Here is a 24,205-nt window from a genome sequence, read left to right on the forward strand (position 1 = left end):
ATACCAAGCTGAATCAACAATAGAAACTTGAATTGTGGTTCAGCCAGCCAACAAACCAAGATCTCTAATGTGTAAGCCTATGAAAACTGTTACTGTGCGTAAACTTTAGACCAACAGATATATGTTCTCTTCAAATGGAGATTTGCTATAGAACATGCTGACACAATTTAAATAGCATCTCTTTTCTTGCATTCCCATCAAGAAATCTCAAATAATATCTCCAAGTAGCTAACCTCTAGGTTTATTTAACTATTTGCTGAAGTCACATGAGGTTAGAGCCTCCTTTCATCAGTTTTTTGTTCACAGCATTCTAGAGAAAAAACAACTGCCCTTAAGTCAAGGTCACATAAAAGAAAAATTTTCATTCACAACGATATTTCAACTTTGTTAATTTGTGAAAAGTTACTATGATGTTTCACAACTGCAGAATAATGGAAAGAAACACACACCACTTACTACCAAAACAGTTAGGAAAAAACCACAACAAAGAATGTAGACAAACTACTTTCTGTCTTAGTAACTGCATCATTACTTTGAACTCTATGAAAGGGAAGTTGAATGCATAAATCAAGTCTCAGCACCTTGTGATGATTCTGAAAGCATCAACTGATTGTAAACAAGAATGCAACCAGAGGAATTTTCAAAGCTTATTATCAGACCCATGAAACCAACCAAAGGATCTGGGTTCTCAAAGACACCCTCCTTTCAGCCATACCACCAAAAGTAGCTAGCCCATTGCCAAAAAGCCTTCCCAATATCAACTCTTCTCAAACTCAGACTGTTCTCTTTAAATAATATTGGCTTTTAAAAATATCATTATACTTGGTTTTTCTTGACACACCTACCGTCCTCTGCAGAGTTAATGCATTATTTCTCTCCATTTTCATGTTCCTTCCTGCAAATACTTTTGCAGAACAAGATAAATGTTACTATTTGGCTACTTATCTTGACTAGCAAAGTACTTACTACTGGCTAATTTTAAGTATGTAAATGAATAATACAATTACTTCACTAATCATGTGTTGACAGTTGAGCACCCCATCCTATTTTTTACTAGATCATGTTTCAAATAAGAAATAGCATACATCAGATTTTAACCTAGAATCCCAGACATTGGCCCCCTTCAGGAGTCTGCAATACTGGAAGAAAGATAGTTACTCTCAGTGCTCATGAACGCCTCTCCACTAGATATCACCTTTTATTTCCCCTGAATCTGACAGCTACCTACATTTTGTGAATACTTCCTAAATTGCTTCAGATTATAATCTGCCAATTAGAAGCAAATAGATTGATGAACACGGTAAAAACTGGAATAAAGAATCAATATTGAATACCTAGGGGTTGTAGTATTTCCCATCAGCACCACTTGAACATGAAAAGAACATCTGCCTACAGTTTAAGAGAAAAGGCTGAAGAATACAGCAAAGAATGTACAAGATGTACCATGATTTTTAGTTGATCAGGTGGTCTTGAACAGCCTACTGCCAATCAAGCACTTTGCAGTTTTCTCTAGCACTACAATTTGAACTTAATCAAAATGGAAAAAAAAAAAAAAAATCACAAACTCTTTACCATTTCTCATTTAAAAATGTTAAAAAAAAAAGTCTGAAAACCTTCTTATTACTAAATACTTATGGTGAACCATAAATATTTTTACAGATCGGTACCAATCACTATGCAATCAGGACTGTACAGAAAATAGAGTGTAAGTAGAAATGGAAGAATTCCAAGCCAGTCCCAACTCACAAGAGAGGATTTATGCTCGGAGGGGAAAAGCATTCTTCTCCCTCTCTCCTTCTCCCCCAGCCATGCAAAACTTCCATCTTGGATGTCAAGCCAGAGATTTAACACTACAAAATACAGTAAGAATCTAAAAAGCAATGTTATGTTTTAGGTGTGTAGGTTGCTCCTTTTTCCAAATACCTATGCCAGCTCATGTATTTTGGGAACCTTGCCTATAATGAAAAGGATATCTGTCTCCATACTGCAATGACAGGTCAGCCCCATAAGTTTCCCCAGCAAGGACAGGGTATTCCAATGGGTCAGAGCCTGCTCCTAGTATCACAGGGATTCCAAATAAGAAATTATTGCAGGGAGTTATAATACTACACAGTCACACTGATCAGACATTAGATTAAGACAAAAAAAAAAGACAAAGGAAAAAACCAGAGACCAAAGACCGAGAAGATGTGCATGTGATATGGAAAGCCAGGGAGATGCTTTATAAACAACTGTAATGAAGAGCAGTTATTTTAATACAACAGTGCTGCAACAAACACACGTATTTCTTTTCATCCAATATGAAAAGGCTTTCCCACAAAAGCTCTTTGCTTATCAGACCCCTGATAAAACTCCCAGTCTTACAGAAATGACAGTTGAAAATTGCCAAATTTTAACATTAATTCTCCTACTGGTGCCATGCCACACTAAAATAAAGGAAAAGGAGGAGAAAGGCAGAGAAAGCACGCCTAGCACAACCATCCAGCTATCTTGTTTGGCCACTTACCAAAGGATACTAATGTTTAGCCTACAGAAAGTCAGACGGTTGCTTTCAAGTCAGATACAGAATGATGTACTAAACCCACATATGCAACTGTACATGTGTGAAAAAAACCAAAAAAATCGGGGAAACTCTATTTAAACAACTTACATAAACAGAGATTTTAACAAGGTATACATGAATGACTTCAATCAAGCTCTTCCCAAACAAACTGAAGATACCTTGTTACCATAACTCCCGCGCTCCCCCCGTCTCTTGTGCTCTTTACTCAGTGTAAGGTTTTAAGCTTATTTCAGTCTCACACTTTTGATTTTACATTTGAATTTTGTTTCTTTATTACTCCATATTACCCCAGATCCAATTCCCATGAAGCCTGTACAAGGTTTGTCACAGGGCTACAACAGAACAGGACCAGGCACCTGATAAGGCTGGATATAATTTAACATAATTAAACACAACACAGAGCAGTAAAACTAATAGGCATAGGTCAACAAAGATTAACTTTTTTTGAAAGAGCAACCCACAATAATATTATTAATCAGTGAATATTTAAATTCACACCACCTTCTAGAATATTAATACTACTATACTTGGGTGGTTTTCCTTAAGTTGTTTCCTTAAGAAGGGAGCTCTCACAGATTTATAAAATAGTAAGACACAACTGTGACTCCTAGAGAGCCCCAAAACTCATGATCAGGCGCTCCACTTCCTAAGAAGCTAAAATAAACCTTGATCAATCTCACTTATTTGATACACATTTTTCAAACTGCCTAAAACATAGAACTCAATGATTTGCAACATCAGTACACACAGGTTACAACAGTAAGATCCTAATTTTACATATGCACCTTTACATAATTGGATTTGTTGTTCAAAAGCAAAAGACGTGAACTATGGCAATAATATTTCCCCCTTAGTCTATTGAAGTAAACTGAGCAATGAAGACTGAAAAGAATATGCAAGGAATTTGTGAACATAAGTGGAAAAAGAATGGGAAGACAAAAAAAACAGGCAAAGCTGCATCAGAATGACATTTTGCATCTTAGTAGGAAAGCATCAAAGAACCAGAGATAAATCAGTCAATGGCAAAAGACAGCACAATAATGTAAATATATTAAGTATATCTGGCAATTGAAAACCATATTTGGGGGATGCAGTATTATGCAACACCATGAGGTTGCTTCATTACATGGGAAAGATCTTAAACATTTTACTTATCAGAAAACTATTGAAAACAATGAGTCCTTTGTAGTAGGTTCAAGCAGAGTGCAACTGAAGGTTTATTTTTAAATTTCCAGCAAATATTTTTGAAGATTGACTGTAATTCACTTTGGCCAATAAAAACTGCAAAAAAAAAATAATTATAAGAGATTAAAATTCAAGTTTGTATTGCCATTAGAAATTTGTATTTTGAGTAACAGCATTTTTAAAATAGCTTTCTAAGCTTGTTGGTTTCTGACAACACTTAATCTCTGAATAGCATTTTGTACAGAATAATTTATGGAATCTATACGTTATACACTGAACCTCTCGGACTTTACTGAAGGAGTCTGATCTTTTATAACAGAAATTCATATTTTGCTTTTAAATTTTAAGAAAAATCTTCTGTAACCTGCATATTAGTCTGGATTGGCATCTGTAAAGATTTAACTATAAGTCAACAATACTTAGTGTATTTACCTACTGAATAAACCAAGGAGTACCGCATTACATGTGTGGACTAAAGACTCATGTGGAATCATGACCCCTGGGATTTTTTTTGCTTTTCCCCCCAAGTTTGAAAGAAACTGGGGCCAACAGTCTGCATCACGTCTTGCAGAGGAACAGATTCACAAATGTAATCCTCTGCTAAGGAATTTAAGGTGAGAGTCACGTAACGTATCCAAAAAGAGTCCACCAAATCCCTAGGGTAACAGATCTTCAGAGAGTCTTATCTAACCCCTTCAAAAAGCCCAAGAAAACAAAGTTTAGCGAACGAACGCCATCCTGGCCCCACAGGCAACCAGCACGGCAGGCCGGCAGGCCCCACAGCGCTGTGCAAGGACGTGATTTACAGGAAGCCACCAGGATGCTGCACTGGTGCTTGCAGAGGGCTCCCACGCAGCAGGCAGGCATAACCAGTGTCGCAGCACTGCCACGGGAAAGGGATCATGGGGGGGCACTCCTGACACCTCACACTGCTTCAGCCAAGTGATTTTAAGAAATTTACTGAGCTGACTTTGCCAGCAGCCTATTAGGAGGTTTCACAGAGCCTGTTCTGACAAGCAAGCTGCAAAAGTAGTAACTTCCAAGAAAAAGTGTACCAATAAAAGAAGTCGTATCATCTTCAGTTGTTTCCTCTGCCTTTCCAAGACAGGGGATAACTAGATCAACGTAAATCCACATACCCTCTAGCAGATGTGTCCAGCCCACTTAAATAATGGATTTACTTGAGCTTTGCTATCACAGCTACTACGATAGCATCTGAGCCGCCCATTTGCTCACAGCTGATGTGGACTTCCTCTCTCCTTCTCTAAGCACTCTTTCAGGAATGACTTATGGTAACAGGGCAGCTGACAATGCTCCATCCTACAGAAATTTTTCCTCATCACACACAATTTTGTTTCCTTGAATCTTAGTGTCTGTCATTAACTAACAGTCACGGTAATTATCCTTGTATATTAATGACAAGCTCACTCGAGTCCAAAACCAAAATAGCATTTGTATCAGTTCAGGGTGGTGGATGGAGGGGGGCAGGAGGGGGAAAAGAACAGCTGTAAAGGACTAGTGCTTCCCACCGCCACCTACTCTGGTCCCGGACTAAAAACAGCATCAGGGGATTTTGGAATTCAGCTCCCTCATCTTACAAAAAGATGCAAGTTACAAAATTCTGCACAAGAAAAGAGTGTCTATATCATAACTGTGTTAATTTCATGGAAAGATGTTTACATTTCTATTTAAACTGTCCTCAGACAGTGAGTTTCTTCAATGACTTGCAACATCATATACCTAGAAGCAACACTGCTTTGAAATCCATTTGAAAAGTTTTAAAGGGGAATTTTCACTAAGAATTAAAAAGTTTTGTCAAGGGGAAGACAAGGCACATACACCCAAAGAATTTTAAAAAAACCCTTATGCTGTTTGACATTTTAAAGCTAATTTTTTAAAAACTTCTTAGAAGATTAAAAAGTCACACTCCTAAATAAGGCTAGACTTCAATTAGTGAAAAGTATCCAAGTCAATATAGTAATACGTATTTTACTACTTCAGAGCATTCAGCCTAGAACATTTAACATTAAACAAACACTCTGTCAATGCCGTGGTACAAGAGGACATAAGGTAATTCAAATTTAGATCATTCTGAAGAGATTACAGGTCTTTCAAAGGAGGATGGGGAGGCGAAAGGGAGGTTATGTTTTTGTTTCATACTTAAAACACTACCTCCCGATTACCTCCCTTGTTAATCAAAAACATTCTGTACATTCCTTCATCTTAGAAAGTAACCATTAAAGCAGACCTATCTAGCTCTTTAAAAAAAAAAAAAAAGGTGAGGTAGTAAGTTGTGAATCAAAGTGTTCCCTTCCAAATAAAACATTGGCAATGGAAAAGGGGAAAAAACTAACTTTTAATAGAACTGCAGATAGGTAATCAAATGCCCTAGTTCAACAGGGAGTAACAAGTACGTGCAAAGAGACTGAGATTTGTCCTTGTAGCATTTAATCCTACTCATACTGTGCAATTCATCTCAGCACAGTCAGAACAACCACAGCTCTACTCCCACTAGATGGAAAATTCCACTTGGGCTTAAGTGAAACTCTTCAAAAGCTCAATTTGAATTCTTCCCACTAAACCCAGTTTTGTTCAGAGAACTGCTCATTCGCTTGCAAACACAGTAAGTATTCTGTTCATCCTCTCAGAGCAACAAATGAATGCCACTTCATTGCGGGTTGAGCCCTGGAAAGAGTCTGAAGATCAGTTATGGGTTATATTCACCCTTCCTCTTTCCCTACCACATAAGCAGCATCTTTCCTTGACAGTGGTACAGCAATAGAAATGTAAAAATCTCACAGTAAAAATATGGCAATTAAATGTTATAATTGCATTGGGCTACCATGTAATTATATGTATATGTAGATGTTATATAATACAATACTACATTAAGCAATTCAAAGGAACATTTAATATATACAAATTAATGTCTTGATGTATAGGGCCTTTGGCACCAGGCCTTCTCTTTGATCCTCTCTAAAGTGGTTACTTCACAACAATCTTCATTACCACCTTCCAAAGAACAACCAAATGAACAGGAAAGAATTTTATTTTAGTTGATCTGCTCCTGTTGAATGGAAAATAGGAAGGGAAATAGAAGGGAAAACAGCAACATATTTATCTTACTTAGGTAAATCACCCCTATGTATTGCAACTAATGCAGTCAGAGTGAACTGAAAACCATTATGGTATTCACAGAACAAGGACGTAAGAGCTGTACACAGAAATACAGGCAGTAACAGGACCACTGAGCTATATTACAAATACATACATTTCTCCCTGCAGAATCCTTGGTATTGTCCCCTGGCAACCATAAAAAATGCCAATGCTTTGCTAAGTAACCCATCAGAAAATGCATGTCTGTACACCCACGTACAATTTTCTGTCTGAAATACGTAAGAATTTTATTCTAGTCTTATACCTGTAGCCACAGCACCAACTGCCAAATTCAGTGGAAAGGAGATGCAGAAAACATCCATCTTTATGTGCCATACCACTCCTCTTTAGGAGCACAGTTAAAGGAAGGCAGGTCCAATGATACAGGTCTCTTAAACGTTTCCAGTTCTTCTTTTAAAGATTTTATTGGGTTTTTCTCCTCACATCTTCTGAATGCATTTAAATAACCTCAAGAGAATAAGCTAATTAAAGAATGTGAAGATTTATTCTGCTGGTGTATGATGTACCTTGCCAAAAGCAGTGGTCATAACATAAAGACAAAAAACAAAAGCTGTAATGAAAAGCTTATCAAAAGTTAATCTATCACTTATCAGAAACTATGCTGAAATATTATATTAATAAATAAATAAATAAGCATTCTCCAGTGTATTAACAAAGGCATAAAAACAGAGCTAATCAATGATGTAACCAACAAATACAGTTTTAAACATTTCCCCCAAAAGCATTTAAGATTCAGATACGGCAGAAACCCGAACATTTTTAATTGTTAAACACAGTGCATTTAAAAACTCTTACTACAGGTTTTTTCCTTTAAGAAAAAATGGTAGGTTATTATTTATTCTTGAGAATTCCAAAAAACATCATAAGAAGCAAGAGATACATCACAACTGCTGTGAAGAATAAGCAGACAGAGCTATTATTATTTTCTAACATAAACAGTTTAAAATAAAAATTGGAAGAATTTAGGATTACAACAACTTTATCTTGTGTCCTGGTTTCAGCTGGGATAGAGTTAATTGTCTTCCTAGTAGCTGGTACAGTGCTATGTTTTGAGTTCAGTATGCCAAGAACGTTGATAACACTGATGTTTTCAGTTGTTGCTCAGTAGTGTTTAGTCTAAAGTCAAGGATTTCTTCAGCTTCTCATCCCCAGCCAGCGAGAAAGCTGGAGGCACAGGACACAGCCAGGGCACCTGACCCAAACTGGCCAACGGGGTATTCCATACCATGTGACGTCCCATCTAGTATAGGAACGGGGACGTGGGGGCGGGGAATCGCTGCTCGGGGACTGGCGGGGTGTCGGTTGGCAGGTGGTGAGCAATTGCACTGCGCATCATTTGTACATTCCAATCCTTTTATTATTGCTGTTGTCATTTTATTAGTGTTATCATTATCATTATTAGTTTCTTCTTTTCTGTTCTATTAAACCGTTCTTATGTCAACCCACGAGTTTTACTTCTTTTCCCGATTTTCTCCCCCATCCCACTGGGTGGAGGGGAGTGAGTGAGTGGTTGCGTGGTGCTTAGTTGCTGGCTGGGGTTAAACCATGACATCCTGTTTCACTACTAAAGGAGCAAGATTAAGTATGGAACTTTCTCACCCTATTGCTCTGAAGCTTTCATACAGATAGCAAGACTTCCTCTCAGATACTGATTATGATCATTTCTCCCCCGTCACCACAATCCTGTTCCCTTATCAGGCTCTGCATCCCACACCAGTGGCATACAGAATAGCAAAAATATCTGCTTAATATCTTGATGTAACCACCATAGAAATGAAAGTTACACTGTATAAAAACTTGAAAAGTCATCTTAGAAATATATTAGATGTAGGATATATCCATATCTTTATCTAGCTATATACGTAGGTATTTGTATATTGGATTGATATGGAGATAGATATATACACCTCTACAAATCTATATATTAGTCATTACATTTATGCGTTACGAACAATCATTCCACAGGACTGAAAAACTCATCAGAAGTTTGTACAACAAATCTTGCATTGCTAAAGTCAGTCAAGCTCATTAGCTTTCATCTACCCTCTCTGTGGCAGCAATCAAACAAGTCATACAATGGCTTGCATGAGCTGAAATTCTTTCTAATACCCCAAAACAAGCATTAATAATATACGGAAGTCCAACCAATGACTATCGGTTTTTCCTTTAAGAATTAAAAGTTGAAGAGAAGCTTAAAACGGCATTTTATAAAAAAAATCCAAAGATTCAAGAAAGAACTCTCATCACATGAAAAACAACAACAAAATCACCTTACCTTATAATAAATGGGACAAACGGTGCCATGCTGAGTGCTGAGTAAGTGCCATCCATTGGAGATGGATACAGCCTTCCCAGAATTAAAAGCAAAAGGAACAGGCTTGGATGGATTTTCAACTCTGCAGCTTCACTGAACAAAAAAGCGGTAAGAAGCATTTGGTGAAAAAAGCATCCTCCTTTATGCTAGTCTTGAGACTCTTCCACACACACTACCCTTCTGCACTTCTGGTTCAAGGAGGTATGCTAGACTGATCATTGCAAGAAAGTGCAAACCCTCCTGGGATCAGGCATGGCATCCAGTTCTCCTACAGCACCACTGGGGACCCCTGTATGAAGGCCCTTAAGGCTGTGCTACCTTCACTTTCCTACATTACCCCAAGCCTCCTTTATTCCTAATAGTGGTGAGCTGCCTCCACTTTTAAATAATATTAAAAAACAGCACAGAAAATGCTTCTCTAGAAACTGAGAAACCGAGAAAGCTGAGTTACAAAAAGATAGTTTAAAAAAAAGTCAGTTTGGAAGGAAACGTGTATTTAGTAAATAGCAGGCTTTAATAAAGAATAGTTCTTGTCATTGACTCCAAGTGGCTACTATTCATACTGTAAAAACTATCAGAAATCCAAGTCAAAATCAACACTTCTTGATTTAGTTAATTATTAATAAATAAGATACAAGCTTTAATCTGCATTGAGAAAAGCATTCAAGGCCAACATTTCAGGCAGCAGCTTTCAATCTTTTTCAGTTTAAAGAATTCCCAAAATTTCCCAGTGATGACACTGTCACCTTTGCAAATGTCAGGTAAAGCAGACTGCTTTGAGGTATATATACACCCTCTTTTCTTAGAGCAGAGACTGCAAAACATGCAACGACTGGTGAAACTCATGCTCCGAAGTATCTACCTCAGGCCCATTAAACAGACAGCTGAACCTCACCCATAAATCAGCTGCTGAAATTCCACAGTTTATAACATAGCATTTTAAGAAAAAACAAAGCCAACACTGATTTACTTTAAAAGTTCATGAACCTAGGGGTAACAGCATCATCATCATCCCAAATGGTATCATCTGCATTGATCAAATTGGAGTTTTCAGCCACCATTTGTGGAGTCCTTAAACAGAGATCAAGGACCTTCCCCCCAAAGTCAGTGTGTTGCAGGCTGGAAAGTGTTCATTTAGGGTTACATGAGGTCTATGACCCTGTATCACTTAAACATGTTAGGAAGTCTCATTGTTAAACATGAGACAAACACCCAGTTTCTTTCTTTCTCTGAAAAACATATGTTCTTTAACATCTGATCCTAGGAATGCAGCAACTACTAATTACTCAACAGTAGTTCATACTCCAGAGACTTACTGCAATGTGCAGAAGCTATTAGGAAAAAAGCCTTAGCAAAAGACTCTAGTAGAACTATGTCATTTCAAGAAGCACTGACAAAAAGAACAGCATCAGGGTATATGGACACAACTCAGTTTAACCTTTTCATTGCACTTCACATTTCAAAGCTTTCTCGGACACCGTCTCACCTGTTCAAAGTATTGGTTACAACCTCCAACTGCTTGAGAAGGAAAGGATAAAGACTTGGAAACCGAGAAAAAAACTCCCTTCCTGTCATTCTGCGGAAGGGAATGAAGAAGAGTTACAATTAGCATTCTGCAGTAATTAGTTGCACACCAAATACCAGTTTACTTGTTGGATTTCTGATGCTAGAGTGAAGTCAGAGAGCCAGAAGAACCATGCACACATGATGAACTCCTTTCAAACAAGGCACAATGTTTTCATTAAAAATGATGATACAGCATAGTTTACACAAGTTAAATAACTCTGTCTGTATGTGTGCATGCTAACACTTTCTCAGCTAAACTGGTTGGGCCTTTTTGGGAAAAAGGGATCTTAGCCCCTTAATCACACCAAAAAGAAAAGATACAGCAGCTTAAGTTCCGGCACCATTTTAACAACATTCTGGTTGAAAAAGAGAAGGCTACACTTGCTTTAGTATGGCTCATGTACTAAATAGCTAATAAAATGTATTTAATAGACATGTACTAACAGATGCTTCTATTTTACTGACATTGAAAAGCATCTCAAAATAGTAACTCTCAGAAGATCTGTAAAACACAGCGGCAGAAGCATCTGACCTCCCATTAGCCCTCTTTACACAGCTCTGCTTCCAGCCCATAGCAGTGGTGGCGTTTCCAGGCCATGTTTTCACTTGTGTAGATGGTGCAACCACATTCAAAACAGAGCAATGTACAATACCTACTGAACTCATCCCTAGCCAGAATTAGTAAGGCAGCATAGTTCCAGCCACAACAGCAAATCAATCCAAGCTAGAAAGAGGTAAGTAGAAATCTTCTGTATTTTTTTTATAATCTTTTGATCAGATTAAGGATGGCTTCATGGTTTATAGGAAACTATTTAGCATTGTCTAAGCAAGAACCACTTAAATGTTACAGCCGGGAGGTTCTAATTAGACATATATGCAATGCAGATGAAACAGACTTCCTTTAAAAACAAATAAAAAGGCCATCCATTTAGAAGAAAGCCAACTGCAGAGTTTGCTTGCCACATGATCAACAAAGATAAATAAGTACACGTTAGCATGAATCCAATGCAAAGCTTCCAGGTTTAGAAAAATAACGATGAGATGGCAAGATTGAATGTGTGTAAAAATAAGCATACAAAAAAAAAAAATCACGCAAGAATAAATCAGCACATGGCAAGCATCAGCACAGCTTCTTCCAGCATTCAGCTAACATAACATGCCTTAGCCACAGGCCACAGAATAAACACAGAAAAACCAGATTGCTACATGGAAACAAATGTTCAAAGAGGTACAGGCAGCCTTCAGTAGGCATGTAAGAACAGTGAATCGCTGTAACTAAAAGCATGACCAAGGATTCTGCAGTAGCCATTATATCTAGAAAAAAGATTTCAGTTAAAAAATTTAGATGGAAGCATTCGAACTGTGAATGAATATAAATTGAAGCACTAATGAGGGTGATTTAAAAACATCAATACTGATAATGACTGGTTATTTAAGCAGAAAACACCCATGTAATTTCTTCTAACAGCTTCTTAAAAACAACTTCCATTTTTTGCACATACATTATGCAGCAAACTGAAGATGCAAACCCAGACACAGCACAAAACATAAGATGTAAATAAGTGTATCAAGTCAAACAGCCCATCTTACTGAGTTTTCATATGTAAAACATTAAGAACTCGGTATTAAAAAAAAAAAAAAATCAATCAAAAAATGTTGACACCTCCACCTCTTGTGCCACAGAGGGCATCAAGGAAAAGCAGAATTGGGGTTAAGTTTCCTATGGAATGGATGGCCACTGGTTAGAGGCTTAAGAGAGCACTAGTAGCATCTCACACAACAAGTATTTTTAACAGGCCCATTTTTAATGTATTAAAATTCAGTAGCCAAGTTTGAATCAATATTAAATAATGGAACCGAATATCCTTACAAAGCCTTGAAATTCTTTGTAATTAGTGTGGTTTCATGAATCTTTCTGATAGGGAAAGAAAATGATAACTACTGAAGCGGTTAACTTACATAACCTCCCACTTGGTTTACTGCTCCACAGGCTACATGAGGGGAGAAGGCAGTCCAATCAAAACCATTAATCAGCACTATCTGCAGAAAAGATGCTCAAAGGCACTTTCAGAAAAAAGAGACACAACTGTCTGAGCAGACTGGTTGTCAAGGGATGATTTTAAAGGGCCTCCAGTTCAGAGAGGAAACAAGACAGACTACACAACTACACATTAGCAGAAGTGCTGCAAAATGAAAAGGTGTTCTCAAAAATACAGAGCACCAATTTAAGTGTGAATCCACTACCTGGGGGTGTCGAGGTAGGGAGATGTGCAACTGGAGAATGAGCAGAAAGCAAACAGCTAGACAGAGTAAAACATGCAGGTATTCAGTTGTTCAATTTTTGATTACTGACCATGCTTGTTGCTCCTGGAAACATGTATTTGTGTACAGTGACTGAGACTGGAACAACAAAAAATGCAATGGTTCTGCTTTTCAAAAATGTTCATGACACTAAGCCACATATTTTCTATTCATGTCATCAAAAATGATACTGCTTTGAAAAATGAATACCAACACTAAGATTTGGCTGATGCACGTTAGTGATATGAACAGACTCATGCATGTGCATACACACACAAATGTGAGTTAGGCTTCATAATTAATAAGCTACCCACATCTTTAAAAGAACGTAAGTCCTTGACATACCTATAAAGGAACATATCAACTAAATGCGGACTAAAACAATCCAAAAATCAGTGCTAACAGTTTTCATGGAACAAATTTTTTCCTCCTTTTCTAAAATATATCTGACAAGGAATGACAGGTTTAAATTAAAAATATAGATAACTATTTTTCCATTAGTCACTGACACAGTTCAAACAGATCTTTGGCAATGCAGCTACCATAATTAAATCCTTAAAACCAACATTTTGCAGATCACAGGATTTTACACCTACTCTCCCTAAAAACATGTTCAGAAGAGAAGTAACTGGGAAGAGCCTTAAGACACTAGTATTTTTCCCCATGTCCAGCTGAAATTATTTTTATATTGCTTCAGAGCTCATCTTTGACAGTATATTCAACCACAGGCTCTGTGATAGCATTTTCTTTTTTCCTGCTAGTAACCTGAAGTAGCACAATTTCACAATCCAGAATTTCAAATAGGATTACTGAGACCTGAACAACAGACTAGTGGAAGGTTATTTACTGAAATAGGAAGTATGGTAATGAAACAGAAAAGTTATCAGTGGGCTGATGATGCTTACGATAAAATCCTTCTCCCCAATGTAACATATCATTTAACTGTATAATTAAAATGATGCTTAATGTCAAAAGGTTGAGAGATAAACTAAAGGAAACACTCATATCCTCCTGAATTCACTTGTAAAAATAGTTCATAAAACTGTATAGATGCAGAATACTGTGGTACATAAATAAGATCTAATATTTATGCCTCAGATACATTAATGCTTTGTCATATGCAAGCAATTCTGCAGAAAAGCCAAATAACTAAATTAGAGTACAACCCATTCACAAAAGGTTCCTTTTTGATGGCTAGAGACAGCAGTCATGTTTAGCACTTTTCAGAAGGACTGATGAAGAGTCTTTATGTAGAAAGGGAGACATACATGAGTTTCTTTCCCATTTTCACTCAGGTTTCCCACCTGAAGACATTCCATTAACAAAAAGCAGTCATACAGAGGCATCTTCTGTATCATGCCATACAGAACCAAGCTACACCTACCAATCCCAACTATTCTCTGCATGCCCTTGAGTTAAACAAACTCTTTCCCACTTTTGTCTGCTCCGGAGTCTATTTAAGAGGGAAGGAAGGTTATGATGACAGCAAGAAAGATATTTCACAGAGTACAGAGTTCATATAAATCAGCAAGAAGTTACTCTGAAGGCATGCAGTGCTACAAAGGACAGAACTTAATTCCTAGCAGTAAGCATTTGGAAGACAACAGTGAATCACAGCTAAGTTACTAAAAATCAACAGCTAGTAATAGCAGTAAAAATTAAAAAGACGTAACTGAAAGCAGACTGTATATCTATAAAACTTTAAGGAAAAAGTCTATTTTAAGCATGAACAAGAATATAGTTTACAGTGTTGATAATGCTTCTTTAGGAAAAATGCAAAAAAGTTTTACTTTTCCCTGAAATAACCTAAAACAGAAGCCCTTATACTCCATTGTCACTAGCTCTTCCATTAATTTAGCACTGGTTCTTCGGCTTTATCACTTTTCAGAGTAGAACCAGGGGTGGCTTAAAGTAGGCTAAAGATCATGCACTTATAAGTTTTCATTTCATCTGCTTTGCTTGTGAAGACATTCAGTATCATCAAACTTCCTGAACCAAATTCATAAATGCTGCTGAAAACTGTGACACCTCTGGTCATTATACATTATGTTTGTCTGAGTAGCAACTTGATGCTGCATAATACAAGGGTTAGTATCTACGTTTATATAACTAGTGTCTTTCTAAATAAATATTCCATCTTCATGCATACTGATGCTGTGAATTATTTAATTGCATTTAAAAAAATATATTTAAAAATAAAACCATGGTTGTTGCAGTGTTCTTTTTTAAGCTGTGCTGTACACTTAAGAGAATACTCTAGGAGATTAAAATTCTGCTGTGACACTGGGGCATACATATCATTTTACTGCGGCATGTGTCAAAGATTACCTGCTTCTGTTCTTTCATTTATTTTTCAGAAGAACTAAAGGCTTTATAACCTTGTATGCTGCTTTTAGTAACTGACACATTAAAGAACATTTGCAGCAAATATGGTCATATTTGAGTATAGAATAGGTGAGATTTAGAAACAACAAATCTTCTGAGGGCAGCAAGGGTCACTGGTGCTCTTTTTGAACATAAATATTGCTAACATTTCAGGTCAGCTGACAAATGCATGGTCAGATCTGTGACAGGGGAAAAATAATACTATTTTTAAAAAGGAAAAATAGAACTGGAATGTGAAAAAAACAATATAGACAGACACATTTAGAGAGATCAAGACCAAGAATGTAGTTTTCATGAAATAAGTCCTCTTTTAATTGTCTCCTGTAAAATCTACTCTTGCTATACCAATCCTTACACTGGAATCATTAACCATAATATGTCAGATGATTCTTCATGTTAAAGAGCAGTAATACAGAAACAGAATGTCATTTACTCCTTGCACTGCAAGGACAATTGCTGCTGAAATAATTTAAAAACAGGACTGAATTTGGCAAAACTGTCATTCAAAAATGACAGATTTATAAAGATAATTCACATTTTACATATTTGTTTCTTTTGCCTTCATTAAACTATGAAAAAAACCCACAGTGCAGCTTAACTAGACTAACTTAACTAGTTTTTAATTGCCCATTTTGACATTCAGGTTCTTTCCCTGACCCTTATCACTTGTTAAGTATTTAGATCCTGTCTCAAAATACATGCAGTTTATTTCCCTATTAACAAAGATACACTTCAGAAGCATAAACTTCAAATAAATGGAAAATATTTTCCTTCAACTATACAAAAGACCAAGAAAACAAAAAAAGCATAACATGTTGCTTTACACAGGCTATGGTAAAGACCAAAGCTAATTCAGATATGCTTTAAGAATTAAATTAATTTTTTGCTTCTTAAATAGCACTAAAGAAAATAGCACTAAAGAACATGACAGTCAGCTACATTTCATGACAGGACAACTAACACTAATAAAGGTACAGAAAACAGAAATTATCCTAACTGAAAGGGAAGCAAAACTCAAAGAATTTAGCACATTCAACTCAAAAGATAATTTCTTAACTTGGGTTTTAGAACATAGCAAGACAGTATAATACCATACAATTAGGGAAGCAAACACGTAACATTTTAAATTATTCAAAAGTGCTGGCAGGGAAAATGATTCAGAAAACTACAGACCTTTATTCTGGCCTCAAGAATATACAGAAATTCAGGGAAAAAATAAACTTGAAAAAGAGAACAGTTACAGATAAGAGAATAAGATCAAATGGAATGAAGTGCAATGTGCAAAACTTAGAAACTAGATTGTGCCAACCTAACCCACACCCTATCCAAGAATGGTAAAAATATTTCTAGACAAAGGAAATAAAACAATTCTAGTCACACAAGTCTCCTGAATGTTATCTCAACAAATGAAATGTTTGAAATTTGAAAATTTTTTACTCAAAATTTGATTCAAAGTAAAAAGCTGAGCAGCTCCAGCTCAGAGCAGAGATCCAGTTCCCATATGCTTCCTTCACAGCTAAAAAACCCATGGGCTTTCTGTGAGACACAGAAAACAGCAGGAAGCAGACAACATCCTGCAATGTAGTCTGAGCAAATATTTACACAAGGTCCGTGGTGAAACTACAGTTTTGGTTTAACAGATTAAACTCTAGCGTAATCTCTATGAGTGACAGTAAAGTATCTGACACACTGCAATTAGAGTATGCCACTAGATAAAATGGGCAAGTAGAGAAGGAACAGGACTTAAAAAAGACCCAAAAAGAACATGTTGAAAGTCAAGTTATTGGTGGACCTAATCTATTGTTGGGACCAATATTATTATTGGTTTAACCAAAGATGACAGTAAAAGAGTTAGGAGCGTGCCAATGAAAATCCACCACTGAAACAACAGTTATGAGGCATTGTCTCTAGAGAGGGAAGATTAAAACACTATGAAACAAAACTGGGTATCTTGAGGAGCCGAATACTAGAAGGACATGAAATTAATAGCAGATAAAAAGACTGCATATATGAGGACTAATTAAAGAATGTGTTAAAACTTAGGAGCTCATCAGCTGGAAATAGCAAAAGGATCCAAGCATATTAGTTGGTACCTTCGATCCCTCATCAAGAGGACGAAGAGCAAATATGATTCTGTAACACATCAGTCCTGATACAGTCAGTATGGACAAGGAAGTACTAATGCCAGTCTCCAACAATCGGGTAGGATGTAAGCTGGAATAAATCACAGCTAACCTCCAGCTAACAGAGACATGTCAAAAAAGCTGCTCACATGACCAAGGGAATAGAAAGCAAATTTGCTGAGAAGAGATTTAAAACCTCAACTTGTTTTGCCTGGCAAAATTAACACAGACGGGATATATGACTGGCATCCACAAATACCTCAAGGGAAGCATCAGGAAGGAAAATAATTATTTAAAATAAAGGACAAAGCTGGCATAAGAACAAATGAGTCTCAAATGGCCATGAATAAATATACATTGCAAGTTAAGTTTGTAATGATCAAAGCAGGAAGATTCTTGAGAAGTTTTACTTGGGAAGGTGGCATTCAGGGAGTCTTCCTGCAGAAATAGTGGGAAAAACCAAATTGTTTTTAAGATGTGACTTGATCAGTTTATAAAAGGAACAGCATAACAAGCTTGTTTATGAAAAGAACTGAGTCAACATACCAGCAGGACCCTTACTACAGTGTGGTCCTGTGATTTTGTGACATGCTGATCCGCATGGAAATTCCAACCCTTTCTTAAACACATGCAGTTCAACTAGTGCTGAACTGTTGCTGATAAGAATTATATAAAGATTAGCAGCTGATAATTTTCTAATCTCACCCTTGATGTCATCAATCAGACTAAGACTCTAAGCAGATTCCAAAATGCACACTGGATGAGTATGGAAAAATTTCTAGAACTTCCTTTCAGAAGTTCCAGGCACTCAGGGATCACCCTTAAAAACTTGCTTGTATTTCACTCCTTTTTAAACAAAATGGAAGTCTGCAGTATGTTTCTGAAAGGGTGAACAGGTGGCTTGTGCCTTCTTAAAAAACAAAAACCTCCAAAAGAATTCCAGGTTTCACTTGACTTGAGAAAAGAGGAGCAGAATCTTAAATTTATCCTAAAATGACCCCATTATAGTCAGCTCAAGCACGTAATCTGCAAATTCCAGGGCAAGTACCACAACTGGAGTTTGGTAAGAGAGTGTACACACTACTGAAAGGCTCCAAACTTGCCAAGTTTGAGTTTCACACCCATAAAAAAGCAACTGATGGAGAAACGAACATAAAGAAACTTGTCCATAAATGCACAGAGAATCCAAGAGTCTGGTGAGCATTCAAATAGATGAAACTCAAACAGACTTGTGACAATTGACAAGACAATTCTTGTAATTTTAAAATAATTATTGTTCTTTCTTATTTCTTAGGGAAGGCAGTTAAGCTACATTTTTATTAAGGCAGAAAACTTTAAAATGGACTAGAAAATGCTGTGCTCATTCAGCTTCAGGTTCAGCTTCACTCAGCTTTCTCATCTGGAAGCTGAGAGAGTACAGCCTGGATAAACAACACATTTGGGCTGGACCACCAGGTCCAAAGGGTATCAATGGTTCAGTGTTTGGTGGTTGGCTGGTAACCAGTAAAATACTCTACAGATCAATTCGGGTGCCCCTACATCCCTCAACATTTTTATTAACAACTTGGTTGATGAGATAGAAAGCACCCTCTGCAGATCTGTGGACAACACTGAATTAGGGGGAGTGGATAAAACACCAAACAGTAGAAGTTCAGTCTAGACAGACCTTGAGAAACTTGACGCTTGGGCCAACAGAAACCTCATGCAGTTCAACAAGGAGAAACAAGATTTTGCACCTGGGCTGAATAACCCTGAGCATCAGCACAGGCTGAAAACCAAACAGCTCAGTAAAAGCCCTGCGGGAAAGAACCTGGGGGTTATGGTGGATGCCAAGCTCAGTATGAGCCAATGGCACGTCCTCACCGCGAACAGGGCAAACCACATGCTGGACTATGTTCATTAGGATGAATGTGGCAGCAGATCAAGGGAAGTTACTGCCCTCCTGTACTTGGCACAGTGAGGTTGTACATGGAATCCTCCATCCAGTTTTGGGCTGCCAGGTTCAGAAGAGATTAGAGGAAGCAGGAGAGTGTCCAGCAAACAACTCCTCAGATGGACAGGGCCTCGAGTACATGCCCTATGAGAAGAAGCTGAAAGAGCCAGGTTTGTTCCGTTTGACAAAGAGGAGGTCCAGGGAAGATCCAACAGTAGCCTACAACCACTTGAAGGAACTGCACATTAGAGAGCTAAAAGCTAAACTTCTTGCAGTAGTTGCAGATGGTACAGAAAGAACAAATGGTCACAAATCATAGCTTAGGAGTTTTAAATTGGGCAACAGGAAAAAAGGGGAATGAAGCACTGGAACATGTTACTCAGAGTGGTTGCAAAATCTCCAAGGATGGAGATTTTTATCTCATCCAAACCCACTGCTGACCTGATTTAGCCTTGCTAACAGTCATACTTTGAATGGGAATCAAGGAAACAGGATCAAGAGATACCTTTATAGTTTCTATGATTCCACTTAGTTACTTCCCACTCCAGCAGCAAGGTTTTAACCTTATCTTCTTAATAGATTGGTGTTTTTCTTGTTTTCCTGTATTTGCTGGCCATCGCTAGCTAATGCAATTGCAGTAAACAATAGATCCTGCTAAGAACAACAAAATTCTTGAGATTTACCCGGTTTTTATTAAGTTAGTAACTTAGTCTTCAGTTCAGCACAAAGTATTGTTTTTGCCGCCATGTACACTAGTATTTAAAATACTAGCTTGATGTGAAATAAAAATACCCACTTAAAATTTTAATTCAGAAATAGTGTGTATTTATGAGAGCCCTTGATTAGCAGTCCCTCTGGATGACAACCAGAGAATCATCACCATTCTTACTAGGAGACAGAGACAACAGCAACAGGCAAGTTCCTTTAGAACTTTAGAAATAAAGGTTATATATAAATTTTAAGAATTCGCTTCAAATACTTTTGTTTTAAAGAACACACCTAACAGTTAAATTCCTGAAAGCACATCCTGGTTTAGGACTCACGACAAGCTGCTTTCAAACAAACATTTCACATGCATAAGAGAATTTTAGCACTCCCATAGAAGACAAAATGGCTATGTAATCTTGGGCAGAGGCTTGAAAAGCCACAATGAAGCCTGGAAAAAACAATTGTAAAAAAACCTGGTGCAATACATCCACTAATAAGCCCAAGAGCAAGGATATAAAAGATTATTGCATACTTGTTTTTCTAGATCTAACATGATACAGGACACCTCTTCAGTGACAAGAAGGGACAACTTTTCTATAACCACATCAAGTTAGTTAGAAAAAACATTTCAGATTTCATTTTTACCCCACATGAAATGAAAAACACTATGAAGGGGGAAAAAAGAATCATTATAAAGATGTGGGGTTTGCACCTTCAATAAAGATGTGGTGACTTTGCACCTTCAATAAATCTAACATTTGTTTTGTTAGGAATTAGAAAATACTTAAATCCCAGAACAGTAAGCAAAATAGTTTAAGTTCACTGACTTGAAAAAACATTCTTTTATACTACACAGCCCTAAAATAAATACTTAAAAGGAAGTAAGAATATGCCACTATATCTTGGTTTTCATTTTCCTTCAGATAGAAGTGCTAGAATAAACATTCTTACTAGTTTACGTTGCTGTGTTTTTATGAGGTTAATAACTGAACTGTCAATCAAGGCCTGTATAAATACAGTAGTTAAATACCTTCTGCTTTAGAAGCACTTTTATTTACAAGAGAGCTAGCCAAGACTTCCAAAGGACTGCATGGTCTGGTTTGCTTTGATCTCTTTTAAGTACAAGTTTCTTTATACCTCTTGTTTTGCTATTTATTATACCCTTTGTGTAATCAGGTATGGAAAGAGCACCTGCGTAGAACAAATACTTCAGGAGAAGTGTGACTTTGAGGAATAATTATGCAACACACAGTTCTCTAAAATAACTTGTGAAGTCCTTCTCCAAGAGCACTTTTGTTGCTATACTAAAAAGAGAAGTAAGCATACAATGGGCTCAGAATAGAAATAGGGGACCAACACTTAAACCCAACATCACAGATACAACCTGGTACCTGTATCAACACATTAATCAACATTCGACTTTGATAAACATACACAAACGTGTCTGTATATATGCATGTATATAAAACTATACATAAAATTTATTTTTTAAAATAAAATATTTTACATATAATATATAAAATAGTTATTTTTAGCAAACTTTTTTTAGAAAGTTGAACTGTGTATATGCATGAGTGTGCACGTGTGTATGTACATATATGTGTGTGTATACACACACATATAAATAAAACTAAGATATATACATATATGTCTAGAAAGTCTCCAAGAACTCTGTTCAACCACTGCCTATACAACTATTATCTTTAATCTCTTGCTACAGATTTAGCATTGTGAATTTTACCTTCAAACAGCCCACATACTTCCTCTCTGTCTGGGAGTATTCTGTGAAGAGTAACTCCTTTTTACTTAGTATGGTGAAGTTAAATGAATAAGGGATGTGTACGTTATGCATGGAGCAAAACAGAATAATTTTATCAATTCATATTAATGAAAACTTTTATCACTACAGCAGAGACTAAATTACCTACTCATGTGGTTAGGTTTACAGTAATTTTTGTTTCATTGAATGTATTTTACTCACTCAGTAGAAACAAACATTTAACATTATGCCCCTAATTTATTTAAAACGAATGGACTGAAGTTACCTCAGGCCCACACATGTATTTTTAGGAGGTTTCACTTTGGGTGAACTTTCATTTAGGTCACTTTACTGTGTTCACCTTCCTATTTTCTGGCTCTGACTTAAGACAGCATGTTATGAAGATCCTCTGTGTTCAGGAGAGCACAGATACACATTTGAACAACAGTGCTTTAAGCGTGAGTTTGGGCCCCGAAGATTTCACTAGTATTTATGTGGGTTAACATTTTTCTGACTCTGTATACACAAGATAAAATCTTGGAAGTAAAAATGGTTCTGTAGATTTTAGGCATTTCAGATACACACATTGTGTTCCTAAAATTAGCAGAAATCATATAGACACAGAGCATCCTCAACCTCAAGGAGAACAGTCCATATTTTCTGCTACAGGGGATTTTAGATAGTTTTAGATTAGGGTTGTAAAACAGAATAATTGAAGTCGTGACACAGAGGGAAACAGATTGCTTTAGGAGCTTGTTTTCAATTTGTGTCTGTTTTTGTACACGACTTTCATGAATTTTACCTTCAATTTACAAGTTAATAGCACCTTATCATCATTATTCCTATTATAAAGGCACTTAGAAATAGGAAACCTGTTCAAAATCATGTTTAAACAAGCATATTGTTATTGAACTATTAATCAGTAAAAGCCATAATGATTATCTGAGTCAGCCTGAACTTTTGCATGTTTTCTTGAGACAGTTCTGAGATTAAGTCTTCTAAATCTGTCAAAGTCAATGAAAAAAAAAAGAGCCAGAGCATTAAAAACAAAAAATTTGAGCAAAATAAATGTGGCCTATTTTTGGCAGACAGAAGGGGGAGGGATTTCTTTTTAACAAAAACAACGCCCTCACAAGACAACGTACTGCACCAAATCCTTAATAACTACTTTGCAAGCATTCACTAGAACTAAGGTGGCATGGAGGGAACAGGCTGCAAAACATGGCACAGAAGCAGCTAGAGGAAAAAGAACCAGAGGCATTTAAATGGCTCAGTCACCTTGTGAAACCTCACTGCCACTGATCGAGTATTTCAACTGAAAAGCTGCAACAGACTAAGGTTGCCAGAGAAAATCCACTAGGGAATCACTAATGAGATGCAAGATAAAGCAATCCCAACCCTTCCCTCCACAGCATGTGGTCCAAGAGGTCAGAGGCCAGTTTTGTGAATCAAGCCGTACTTGTGTTTCCCTGCTGGAGCTGGCACAAGCAGCTAAGCACTCTCTGCTGCCTCACCACTGCCCTTCCTGCAGACCCATCGCTGCGGTCAGCATCCTCTTGCATGTAGCTGTACCTTAACTGGCACACAGGACTTCTGCCACTGGTGTGTCTCCAAGTCAGCATTGAGCGTTTATAGGCTACAGTCAATCTGAGTATCACCTCCAGTGAAACTCTCCTAAGGGCTATCTGATTTTACAACACTGATGCGCCATTACAGCTTGACCACATTAGTGCCACCAAAGTTTCTTTCAGCTTATCCCAAAATAGTACTGGCCACTCCTATGTGGGCAACACAGACCCATCTCAGAAGTCCTATCAGAGCCCAGTATGATGCACTGCAAATGTCTAATGAAGTTGCTGTTAAGACTGACAAAACATCATTGATGCAAGACAGAATTTTCAGCTGTTCAGTTACAAATATTGGGAGTGTTAGCCTGCCAGATGTGAAACATTCAACAGGAATCATGTACTTATGATGTATTTTATGTACTTAGAGCTACAACTCTAGAGTGGCTTAGTGAAAAGGAACATAATACCAGCTTCACTTAATTTAGGGACAATATTACGAGAAAAGAGGTTTGCATTAGAACGTTCAATTTGCAGTGTCTTCCTCTAACCCTTCACAGTGTAAAATGCAATTATTTATGGTCTTAAAAACCTTAGTATTCATACAAAACTTTAAAGTTAAAGAA

At 37.1% G+C, this 24,205-nt stretch overlaps 1 protein-coding gene across 4 annotated transcripts in view; it reads right to left on the minus strand.

Annotated features, from left to right (window-relative positions):
- THADA (THADA armadillo repeat containing) overlaps window positions 1-24,205 on the minus strand; it is a 171,908-nt gene that overhangs the window by 100,173 nt on the left and 47,530 nt on the right. For all 4 annotated transcript variants that reach the window (XM_052805700.1, XM_052805699.1, XM_052805701.1 and 1 more), the window contains 2 exons: window positions 10,726-10,815; window positions 9,201-9,332 (listed from right to left, as the gene is read on the minus strand). In XM_052805700.1, coding sequence (XP_052661660.1) covers window positions 9,201-9,332; window positions 10,726-10,815 — 222 coding nt within the window. The remainder of the gene's footprint in view (window positions 1-9,200; window positions 9,333-10,725; window positions 10,816-24,205) is intronic.

This window comes from Harpia harpyja, chromosome 13, assembly GCF_026419915.1.
Source record: "Harpia harpyja isolate bHarHar1 chromosome 13, bHarHar1 primary haplotype, whole genome shotgun sequence".
Taxonomy (NCBI): Eukaryota; Metazoa; Chordata; class Aves; order Accipitriformes; family Accipitridae; genus Harpia; species Harpia harpyja.